The sequence below is a fragment of the Scomber scombrus genome, chromosome 14 (genome assembly GCF_963691925.1).
Source record: "Scomber scombrus chromosome 14, fScoSco1.1, whole genome shotgun sequence".
NCBI lineage: Eukaryota > Metazoa > Chordata > Actinopteri > Scombriformes > Scombridae > Scomber > Scomber scombrus.
In genome coordinates, this window is record NC_084983.1 from 24,889,691 (window position 1) to 24,902,802 (window position 13,112).

The 13,112-nt window shown below is 40.2% G+C and overlaps 2 protein-coding genes across 2 annotated transcripts in view; one reads left to right on the plus strand and one right to left on the minus strand.

Annotated features, from left to right (window-relative positions):
• snx12 (sorting nexin 12) overlaps window positions 1-13,112 on the plus strand; it is a 160,692-nt gene that overhangs the window by 112,566 nt on the left and 35,014 nt on the right. The window lies entirely within an intron of this gene.
• Window positions 7,813-12,273, minus strand: LOC133994298 (CAAX prenyl protease 2-like). Its single transcript, XM_062433546.1, has 8 exons — window positions 12,137-12,273; window positions 11,954-12,056; window positions 10,517-10,600; window positions 9,348-9,426; window positions 9,039-9,206; window positions 8,732-8,803; window positions 8,121-8,183; window positions 7,813-8,033 (listed from the first exon to the last, which is right to left on the minus strand). Exons 1-8 carry the CDS (start codon window positions 12,271-12,273, stop codon window positions 7,813-7,815), a joined length of 927 nt encoding a protein of 308 aa, XP_062289530.1.

Here is a 13,112-nt window from a genome sequence, read left to right on the forward strand (position 1 = left end):
AGAGGTTATGTTTTGATTTTCCATAGAAAAAAATGTAATATTTTTCTTTTTTGTGTAGCAAGCAAAGCCAAAGAATATTAAATGAACCCCATAGATTTGAGCTGCTGTGTAAATTAAGGTCTACCACATACAAACAAGCCAAAATGTTGATTTGTTGAACAATTTAAGCAACATAAGTGGAAAACTGCTCTGGAAAACAATGGAACTTCACATAAATACTCATCACGTTTTTTTCTGGAAAGTGTGTCCTAGTTGCCACCACACAATTAAGGCAGCTTAATGTAATTATCATAGCTGAAGCTTTGCGTTTAGGCCTGGTTTGGGGGATCATTGTGGAAAAATGGCTGAAAAGATTCACCCATAGCTGTCACCTCCTAATATAGGATGATGGGATGGAAAAGTCATGCTGTTTGTTTAGAGGAATCAGTTATTAACCACGGTCAGTGTGTCTCAGCCTGTGTTCTGTCTCTGTACAGCAGATGAGTCGGCTGGCTGTGGCATGTTGGTTTTGGCAGACAGAATATATACAATCTAACTATTCAGCAGTCTTTTCCAGTTATGTAACAACCATCAGAACTAGAGGGAGAACAAATATAAAACCTCAGGATCCCAGAGAACCTAAAGAGCCTTTTGGTCTTGTTCCCCTCCTCCTCCTCTACATCCCTCCTCCTCCTTTTCTTTTTCTTGGACTACTCCCCGATTTCTCTCTCCTCTTTCCCCATTCACTATCCTCAGCCTCTCCTCTCCTGCTTTCCTTAACTATCCTTTCATCTCATTCCCCTTCTCCCTTCATTCTCTCTTGCTTGCTTGTATCCGCTTGCTACTTATCTTCTGCTTACTGTTATTCCTCCACCCCCATTTCTCCTTCTGTCTCATTATTTGAGCTCCCAAGTCGGCAATTTCTTCCCCAGAACCCTGGCTTTTACCTCAAACCTCCCACTCTTGGTCTGTTTATTCTATCATTCAGCCTGGTTGACCCCTCCTCCTGCTCAGACAGCCACGCCCCCAGAGACACATTCCAGAAATGTAATTGATAGAACAGACAAAACTTCTCCTTTCCATCGTCCTGCACTCTCAATTCCCCACTTTCACATTAATCTACTTACAGTACCTCCAAGCTGCTCTATCTCCTCAACCCAAAGACCCATGATGGAACATACAGATCTCTTGATACTCCTCACATCCTAGGTCATAGCCTACTTTCTACCTCCTTGACTGCTAGCCACTTGCCACATATCATTACTGGCTCTGATATTTTCTCAATTCTGCTTCCAAGCAGCTGAACTATACCTTCCAGCTCTCCAAATCACTTCAACCACTAGTCCTGTTTTATAGCAGACCAATATCTGTTCTTCATTTGATGTCCTTTGGTGGCCACTAAACCTTGTGTATCTGGATTGATTAAACATTAAACACACTTTTCTTTGTGACCTGCATTTAATAAAATAAAAAGACTGTCTACAGCAATGCAGAGTCTGTAGTTAGTCACAGTGGTGCCTTCAGCTAAAAGCTCGCTAACATCAGTATGCTCAGATGCCCACATTGACAACGCCAACATACTGTTTGTAGGTATAATGTTTGCAACTGGATGGGAATGTCATTAATTAGAGGAGAACTACAGTAACCCTAACCCTAACTTATATACAGTCTATGAGTAATACAGCGATCTTCTCGGAGACCAGACAAGCTGCCTTACTGTGTCAGCACGTACAGCACACAATCACTTACTGTATATAAATATGGACATGTTTCATGTGTCATAGTCATTATCATTTGACAGATTATTTGGCATTTTAACACATCCCGAAGTTTGCCAGAGAATCAGAGTTTTTCAGTATAGAAACAAATAAGTCACGTTTCACTGTCAGTACTCATTGTTGGAAAAATTGTAACAGGTGTTTCTTTCATCTCTCTCTTCACCATAACAACAAGCTTAAAACAAATTATTAATAAATTAAAGTAAAGACTTTGAACTTAAATTCAAAGTCAAATTACAGAAAAATCGTTCCACATTTGCACGAAAGAGCACCTGGTTTTGATAGAACACACATGTGCACTGTTGATCACAACAAAATTAGTTTCTGTCTGACTTTATCTTTTAAAATGATGTTTATCGGAAAGGGTGTTACTTTCGTCCCAGATCTCCCCAGTACTTGTATTTGGTCATAATGAAAAGTTACAAAATGATGACCTGATGACGGCCCTAGATAAAAATTCAGGGATTGACCAAAGTTATTAGACGTCATCCTTTTGGGACCATTAAATTTTGCAGAAAATGTGTGCTGTGAGCTTACTCCTCTGGGCAACATGAATGTTTTTACCAAATTTCATGTTACTCCATCCTACAATTGTTCAGATATTTCCTTTATAACAATTTAACAGTTTAGAAATGAAGCAGCTGCCTGTATAGCTTATATAATACATGTGTTTGACTCCATGGAAGGACACTGTGTACTTTACATTTGTTGAAAAAAAGGTTCAGTTGGGTATTTCATGATAAAGTTGAATTTTTAGCCACTAGACTTTTCCTCAGGTCAAAAAGAAAGATTGTTTTTTTTGTTCATGAAATAATAAGTCTGATGTCTGAAATTTTGGCTGGGAAAGCATAGACTGTATATAAAATGGACGTAACATCCGTGACGTCACCCATTCGTTTGTGGACTGCTGCTTGGAAGCCAATAGTTATAAACCAATATTATATAATCAATTTGATATTATTTTTAGCCAAAGCTCATATTCACAACCGCAAATTTACAAATCAAATACTTTGCACTCACCGTTTCAGAAACGAAATCAAACAATACATCAACCTAATTAGTCAATCTGAAAATAAGAAAGCCATCAAGACCATAGCACTATTTTCTCTGTTTCCACGTTTTTGAATAGACCTCTGTTTGCCTAACATAAAATGTACTTATCCTTTGTCTTCTCCTGCCTGTCATGATACTATATAACTGAACCTGTTGACAGTATTCCATTTTTTATTTGTAACCCCCTCATCCCTCATTTCACAATGTACACCCCAACTAACAAATCTTCAATAAAAAAAAAAAATAAATAAATAAAATTGGAAGCCAATAGTTTCGGATATGGGCAGCGCCATCTTGAAAATTTCCGGTGCATGCCGGGAAAAATAAAAACACGGATTCTACTTATATGGGCATCAGGAGGGGCATGAGGCGCCCTCCTGAACCTGTGAACCAATCAACCTGTCAATCACAACGTAGCCACGCCCTAATGCATACCCTGCTTTATCGTCAAATATAAAATCAGGGAGGCCAAAATGTCCCAAATGAACATCATACTGCATTGAAGAAGGCTTTAAACTAGCGATTGAGACCATAAACACATTTTGAAAACGTTTACTGAGGTTAGAAATCAAGTGAGAAGTTGGTGAATTCTCCATTGACTTGTATAGAGACGGAAGTCCTTTTGACACCAAAACGGTCGCCCCCTGGTGGCCTTTTGATAGAATGCAGTTTTAAGTTACTTCCGCGTTGGCATCATTTCAGAGGATCGGAACTCCCCGCCTGGGGGAAAGTGAAAGAGCAGCACTCGCCCTCTCTGACCTCCTTTATTACCACTGAGGTGCCCTTGACCGCTTGGGCTCTTAACCCCAAACTGCACAGTGGGCCAACAGATCAGACATGTGAATGCATGTTACTGATAAAAAGAGAGCATGTCTTTCAGGGAAACTTCTCTGAATAAATAAAGGCAGAAAATTAAAAATATATATATTTATTGTCATTTGACACCTTAGCATTGTGGCATGAGTGAGGTGAGTCATTTTTCTGCAAGAATGTGTTACAAATGCAATAAATATAACCACCTTTAATTATGAACTGTGAAATAGATTAAAAATATGTGGCAATACAATAACAGTATATCAAAATTAGGTTAATATTGGTCCATTCATGGCCTGTTTTAAATATACAACCAAATATATGTGAATATATTACAATAGCAATATGGAAAATATATTTCTGTTCTTTATTTGCTTTATTTCTCGATGAGTGTTAATGGATGTAAACCTTAACATGTATACTGTGGCAGGACCACCAGTGTGGCAAGTAATTATTATAAGTGTCTGCAGCCTCCGCTTTGATAATTAAAAGAAAACTTCCTTTTCTTGACTGCCACTCGTCTCAAATCACCAAACATCCACAATGATCTGTAGGAAAATTGCATTGTTATTTGTTTTGGGTCACTGGGAACAGAACAACACCATTCAGCCTTGTTGAAGCTCTTCTGCCATATCAAATACAGCAGGACACGTCAGTTCATTTTTCCCAATTTCCCAACCGCTGGTGTCTTATGTCGCGCACACACACAGACACACATGCATGCACACACATAAACACTTGCGCACACACTGAAGCAATTAGCTGTGGCCTTGTGGTCAAATAATGGAGTGTAGGCATTCCTGGTGATTTCTGTGGAGTGGAGGAAAAAGACGATACTTTTATCCACTTCTTCTACAAGGTCCATATGTTTCATCTTTCATAGCAGACATACATGCCCCCCTTCCATACTCCTAGACTGTCAACAATTCTTCACCACAAATATCTGTGCAGACTACGGTCGCTTTCCAAATTGTTCAAATCCAGTAGGAATACATCTCTGCCAGTTACTGAAACCATGAACTTAAACAGCTTGGATGCTAGATGTAGACTCATTGGTAATCCTGCCTCACAGTTATGTCTAAGTAGCTGAGATGTCTATGTGTCACTTGGCATTTGTTTCTTGTTTCTTGCTCTCCAGCTTTACCCTCTTTCCCTCATGCTGCTCAGTGTCACTTCTGTTCACACCTGCAAGCTGCCCAATACAAACACAGCCTCTTACCCTTATCCACTGTGCAGCTCCAATGGAACAACTTAAGATTTTGAGATTATGATCTGGCAACCCTTTATGGGTTACACATGCCATACCCCAGGGTTGCCAGTTCACAACCAGTTCAGGAATGGGCTATAGGAAATCTAATTTGTTTCCTCATTTTCTTACTCACCTGAAAAACAAGGCCTCAGTTACAATTACACTTGCACTGCATTCTTTCATCTAATGGCAAATGGAAACCTTTGTGAAATGCCATTGTGAACAGCTGCTACAGAATCTGCAGTTGGAAAAATTAAAGCAAACATGGTATCTGATGGAAACTCCAATGACTAAGAGAAGGAAAAATGGCTAGAAAAGGCTCACGTGACAGTATTCTGTGATCGGTCGGACTGCCGTGTGAGTCTGCCTGCACATAAAGGATCACACATGTATAAACAAACCTCAGACAAACAGAAACCGTGCTAGAAAAATCACCAGAAAGCTGTTAAGGTTTTAAAAAGTGCTGAGAAGCAGAAGGGGAGATGGAGAGAGCACTGGGAGAGGATCATTCCTGACAGATTATTCCTTTACCAGATGATAGGCTCAGCTTTTCCATAGACAGAGCCATGCACACACACACATACAGACATCTTACACTTCTTTCTAGTGTCTCTCATGATACAGTCACATTTCACCAGAGAGGGAGCCATTTGTATGTGCATGTCTTTGTGTGTGCGTGTCTTTGTGTGTGTGTGTGTGTGTGTGTGTGTGTGTGTGTGTGTGTGTGTGTGTGTGTGTGTGTGTGTGTGTGTGTGTAATGGTAAATGCATTAACAGTGGGAAAAAAGCATGACGACTCCACAAGAAAAGGGGGCAGGACACAAAGCCTCGACAGGGCAACAGAGACAGGCAGGCGTCTGATGTGTCGGACCTTTGAGATACGTCTGACTTCTCTCTGCACCATTTCCTTCACTCTTCCCCTTTTGAGACTTCAAGTTCTGTATCCCTCATCTACATCCCTCAGTGACCTGGCCTCAATTTTCACTGTGTGCTGCTCAAAACAACAGCTACTCTGAAAGAAATGTCTGAGTCAGCATCAGCCAAAGAAGGTAAACTATTCCCCAAACCACAATGCTAAAATCTTCTGCAGGCCAGATCTGTGCAGGGAAGTTAAATAAGAGCCATGTTTTTTGTTTCCTTCTCTATTATTCTGCTGTCTTCATCTCACATTCCTCACTCCTGTGAGGCAGTGGCCACTTTGCAATCTCAAAGGGCAGCTGCCAAATCGGAGGTTGTTAAGATTTTTATCTCTATGTTATTCTTTGGGAGAGACATTGAAGAGGTAAAAAAGGTAATACAGTTGCTTCTTGCAAAAAAAAAAAAACTGCTGTCAGGCTTGATCCAGCAGAGCTAAGTCCCCCAAATCCCTAATGCTCATCAGCCAGCAGCTCAAGACTTTGTTGTACTGGAAAGATCCCAAGTATGACTGAGTTGAAATTTATGAGTGAGAGCATGAGAAATCAGCTGTCTGTCCTTGAATAAATACAGATTTGAAAAAAAATAAAATAAAAAAAAAACATAATCCCCTTTAAATCTTTTCCAAAATTAGACATCAGTGAGCAGAAAATAAACTCTACATTGTGAGCAGAGGGTAGTTGGTATTAAAACAGGGAAACTACTGTATGCCATTTGTGAGTACATACCTGTGGATACATTAAGTTCAATTTCAAGTTCTCGTTCCAAATGTTAAACACACTGCTGAAATGAAGGTTATTTTCTTCCAGGATGAGGGTGTAAAAACGGAGACAAAAGCCAAACATCTGAAGAGTTTGAGTGCACCAAAAGGACATGAAGAGAAATCAAATACACATGTAAGTATAGTTCATCTGTGTGTATCCACAGGGGTAAATGTGAAATGACGTTGTCTTGCGGGATTTGGGTTTTAATCATTAGCTCATCAGTCTGTCTCATAAATCATCTGAAATAATCTTTCACAGGTGACCCTTTCACTTTTTCCACTGACCCTGAATGACCTCTCCTCTTCTCTTCTCTCTCCTCTTCTCTCTCCTCTCATCTCCGCTCTCCTCTTCGTCAACTCTGCCACTTCACATTCTTTACTTCCCTGGGGTAACACTAACGTCTCCCCCATCTTTACTTTTCTGTTCTCATATTTTCTGTTTTCTTCTGCTCTCTTCTCTTCTGCTCTCTTCTGCTCTCTTCTCTTCTCTTCATGTCTGTTGGCATTGCTCTTGTTACATCTGGCTGTATGCCCTTTTTTTAATATTTTCTCTTCTCTTTCACTATTTTCTGTTTAATTCTGACTTTCATACCCTAACTTGTCCTGATAATTTGACTTTACATAGCTGTTTCTCTCCACTTTGGCTGCTTTTGTATGTTTGTTGGCCACAGTGTCTATGTTTTAGTCTGTCTCTGTCTGCATATTGTATGTGTCGCTCTCTCTATTGCTGCTTTCTCCTCCACTGTCTTCCCCGTTCTCTTATTCTCTTTCACAGTTAATTTGTTTTTCTCTGCCACACACACACACACACACACACACACACACACACACACACACACACACACACACACACACACACACACACACACACACACACACACACACACACACACACACACACACACACACACACACACACACACACACCTCTCTTTCGCTCCCTCCAGCCAGGGAAAGTTGTACTGGTGTTGAGTTTCAATACAGAAGGAAATATTTTCAACCATGCAGGAAATGTCTGAACTGCTAGAATAGTTCTCTTCTTCTTACACACACACACACACACACACACACACACACACACACACACACACACACACACACACACACACACACACACACACACACACACACACACACACACACACACACACACACACACACACACACTCTCTTTTTACAAAAATACATTTTTATTAGAAAGCCCACAGTAAAAAGAGTAGTTTTAAGAGGAGTAAGAGGAGAGTTTATTTCATCTAATTTAATCTAGCACACAGACTCTGGAGGGGGAGCCAGGCTGCAGACGGGAATGGCACCATAGAAGAAGCGGTCTGTCAGCGGGAAGAGAAGTACCAGAAACAGCAGCACTCCCATGAGATAAGAGAATACTAGAACTGAGCGTTCAGGGTGTTGGAGGGCAGAGCTGATGTCAGGCAGACCCTGGCTGTTACAGAATGAATGGCACAGAACTGGACCCACAACATGACCTAAAGAAAGAGAAAACAGATTTTAGGAGGTTTTCATTTGAGGTGAGCATTTTAGCCAGGAAGAATGGTGTTCACTCCACATCTCACCAGTTCTCATGAATATAAAGGCAGTAAAGGCACCAAACACTGTTGTGTACAAGAACTGCATCCCTGCAAAAAAAAAAAATCAGTATTTCTACTGTCCACGTAATACTCTTGGAAAGCTGATACAAGTTATATGCATTATATAAACTAGGTTTTAGATATAGACTTTGAGTTAGGTGCAAATCAAGTGATAGCTTTCAATGTTACAGTCTTTTTATTGCCAAAGTCCTTCTTTTTTCCCACTGCAGCTCAACAGGGAAACGCAAGAAGGTAATTTAATGCTAAAAAATGTAAATGTGGCAGATAGATGTGGCCACTTGATATACTAACTCAGACTCAGAGAGCTGAAGCCTTACTTTAGATACATTTTTAAATGCATTTTTTTTTTTTTGCATAAATGTGTGTGAAGACATTGTGGGTTTTTGCCCCCATCACTTACATTGAAAGTATACATTTGAAGGGGATCTTTTAATCGCCAGTATAAACAGAAGGGATGATAACAGTGAGGAAATCACTGCTCATACTGACTGACCCGCCCTTTAACTATGTGATTCAGCAACCAATTCATGAATTATATGTTAATAAATAGGAGGGTTTTTTTTAAGTCAACTGACCTGCCACCAAGAGAATGACACTCATACTGTCCTTGTGGAGGCGCCGTTGCTCTATGATGTGGTGGAAATGGGCTACAATACAATAAAACAGTATATTAGTCAAACTATTTGGTGTACAGTTAGCATTTCATTCAAAAATAATGAAGCACCTTTTATCATGAGCAAAAACAACCAAAAAGTGTATTTAATTCCAATGTTAATTAATGTATTTTACCTTTCATTAACCTTTTATAATGTTGTCATGGTCCTCAAGTTGACTGTAAAGGTGTTAAAAGAAAATGATTAATTCTAGTTTTTTTTTTCATACCAACACCGAAGAACATTGGTGCCATGAAGATGGCAGCGGTGGGTCCAGTGCAGGGCACCAGCATGGGCAACATGGCCCCTCTGAACACCAGCTCCTCTGTCAGTGGCGCCACCACCTGGTTCCTGAGCCACACTGCATCTCCCACACACAACCTCCATGACTGAACATCTGGGGAAATCAAATCAAGACATTATGATGGCATACACATCAAATGCATGCAAGCACACATATAAAAAACTGCACAACTCCAATCAATTTAATATGACATTTAAGTACGAATAGATGCAAACACAGGCATGTTTAACTCACCCAGCGCTGACTGCAGTTCCCCAGTGAAACCTTTAGAGTTGTCCATCGCAGAATGAACCAAGGGACCAAGATAAAATACCTGATGTGTAGAATAAAATCAGATGTTCATAACCTCCAGAGAGAGTACATAAAAAAGATGAAAGCAGAGGCTTTACAGGGCACATTTTCTTAGTATGTGGTTTTAAAAAAATGCTCATGGGATATCCCTACAATTTTCAGAGATTTAATTCAGCTTGTAAATGCACACTGTGTTGTACTTGGAGCGGAAAATGAATCTCAGAGATGTCAAAACTGCCTCTGTGCAGCATAAATTAAATGTTCTAAGAAGGAAACAGGATCTACAGTATACTGCTTAACTGTGGTGTCTTAGTTTCAGACTACTTTTACATTTTCCGGTTGACTTTACTTCTAGCAGGTTAATAAAATGATTTATTTCATGGGAACGCTGGATATGCAGCTTTTATTCTGTTCTTTGTTTTTTTTGTATCTGAGACAATCTGCACAGTATTGTAATACCTATTATGCAATGTGTGGTCTAGTTTTTGTCATTTTAATAAAGAACACAATCTCTGATAAAGGTTGGTATCATAGACTGTATATAAGAATTTTGGACATTGGTTTGTGGACTGCTGCTTGGAAGCTGAAGCGAATAGTTTCGGATCTGAGCAGCGCCATCTTGAAAATTTCCGGTGCATGCCGGGAAAAATAAAAACACGGATTCTACTTATATGGGCATCAGGAGGGGCAAGAGGCGCCCTCCTGAACCTGTGAACCAATCAACCTGTCAATCACGACGTAGCCACGCCCTAATGCATACCCTGTTTTATCATCAAATATAAAATCAGGGAGGCCAACATTTCCCAAATGAACATTATACTGCATTGAAGAAGGCTTTAAACTAGCGATTGAGACCATAAACATATTTTGAAAACGTTTACTGAGGTTAGAAATCAAGTGAGAAGTTGGTGAATTCTCCATTGACTTGTATAGAGACGGAATTTCTTTTGACACCAAAACGGTCGCCCCCTGGTGGCCTTTTGATAGAATGCAGTTTTAAGTTACTTCCGCGTTGGGATCATTTCAGAGAACCGGAAGTCCTCGCCTGGTTGGTATGGACAAAAAACTCTTTTTCTTCAAGGTTTTTCTGGCTTGAATCATTTCACACTTACCATGGTTAGAAGCAGTGGAAATACGGCTGCAGGAATGAAACCTTCCAAGCGAACTCCCATCAACGCCCACACAGACACATCGACCTGGAAGGGCAAGTGCAGCTTTTTAAACATAGTTTTTACCCTTTAGTGATTATAAAGTTAAGCCAATGAGTCCATAAGCTTAACCTCACAGGACTCTGTTTATATAGTGAACATGCCCCTAGGAGTGAGGACACTGTCCTTCACCTGAATGGTCAGGGTTCACTCCCTGACCATCCTTAAAATGTCCTTGAGGAGGATAGTGAACCCCCTTCAGCTCCAGGATGCTGTATTTTGACTGACACTGACCTTTGACCTCCCCGTGGAGGAAATGTTCACCATTGCTGCTCTACACTGAGGATAGATGATGGTGAGTAACATCAAATCACCCATTCTTAATGCTTAATAAACCCCTATATTCTTCGCTAAATGTATATAATCCTCTCTCTAATTCTCTATTTTGCTAGTGCCATTGGTGTATACTTTGGGTGTAAATTATACTGTCAGTGATTGTATACAGTACTAGTCAAAAGTTTCTCATTCAAGTGAATGGGAGATTTATAGGTAGTCCATCTTTTCTGTGGAACACAAACTAGGCTCCCAGAGTTAAACTATTAATAATTAATTTGTCAGTTTACAAGTATTGTGTGTGTGTGTGTATCCAAATTCTGAAACATTGTATTCCTCTGTGCTGTAGACCTCCATTGTTGTCTAAACACTATTAAAAACACATTAATGAGCCACATCACTGCACTGGGTGACATCACCCTGAAGATTACCATCAGGTTAGTTCGTTTAGAAACGGCTCCAGAGACCACATGTTCAGTCTCTAGATAGAAGTTTATATGTCAGACACCACTGCACGTGTAACTAGTTTGCTGTGTTATATAACACAACCTCTTGACCTCGTAATACATTGTTATAGAATTGCCTTCCAACACATGAACAGCGTCGTCTACCTCACATGGAACTACTGTGCAGAGACTGAAAACGTAATCGCTGTTATTAGTCTTTGGAGCTCGTTCAAAACCACTGGAACCAAACTATTTGGTGCAAAGGTATGACTCACTAATGTGTTTTTAATCGTTTTTGGAGGTCTACAGCCCAGAGGAATACGATACATCAGGCTTTGGATGCACATACAAAAGTCTTGTAAGGATGAGTTCATTGTTGGTTTGGTTCCGCAAAAGAGATTTATTGACAATAAGAAAAATATAGCCAAATTCTTCAATACTCCGCCATTTGCTGAGATAATGTTTCCTGTCTTTGAATCTAAAAATGTCTGTGAGGTAAATATAAAAACACTACCACATAAACCTTTTCTATCTTATTCATATTCTGCAGTTAATAATGGCTAGCTGGAGAAGTAAGGGAGACAGATGAAGACAATGACATGTTTTATTCACGTGTACTCACCCTGACATCAGCCCAGTGTATCCATGCCTTCACCACGGCAGGTGACAGAGCAGAGACCAGCAGTACACTGGCACAGCGGCGCTTTATGACACTGGGATGGTCCCTGCACACACACACATAGAGTAGCAGTTACATTAACCCAGTCTAACAGCACTGTCTGAGGACTGCTGGTGAGTTGTGTACCTGGGTAAGATGCTTCTCCAGACGTACAAACTTCCAACATACAAACAGGCCAGCAGAAGACAGCTCAGCACACACACCCAACACCTTGTGTGGGCATGCTCTTCCTGCCTTATAGAGCTATGTTCTGGTTCCAGCATGACAGGAGTGAGCTGTTTGCAATCGGAGCTTCAACTGGTTTCTCAGGTGAGCTACAGCTAAAGCAACAACACGGGTTCATCATGCTTTGGATTGGCTCAGTCCAATCTGACAATCCAGATTAGTGAATCCCAATGAAGAGATCTGTGTTGCAAAGGCAAGCTGATTAACTCTAATACTACACATACACAAATACACAAGTGTGCATGTACGTATCACTCACACACACGCACACACACACACACACACACACACACACACACACACACACACACACACACACACACACACACACACACACACACACACACACACACACACACACACACACACACACACACACACAGAACTAGCTCTCTAACTGCTCTCGTACACGATATTTGCTGCAGCGAAATTCATTTGTTTTGCACAGTGCTGCAGCCTGTGTCATCTTCAACCCCCCACATACCCGTCTACAGACTCTAGGGGAAAAAGATACAACGTCAATGTGTTTGCAAGAAGACTTCCTGTTTAATAAAGTCCTGATCCCCCTTTATCATCCTCTACCTTTGATTTAGGCCTCGGGGAGTGTTAAACGTGTAAAGTAATACTTGTGTAATTCATTTTGTCTGTGCAGTAAAACACACTGAGGTCAGCCTGCAAGTATACAGCTGACACATTCCTGTTGAGACATATTAAATCCCTCTTAATCCCTCTTGTTGTATATACTTTTGTACATTACACATTACATTTTACATTTTATTCATTTACTATTGCTATTTTGCTATTTCACTATGTATAGCCCATTCTTTATATTTATATTTTGCTATTTTAGTATGTATAGTTACCGTATTTAGTATAT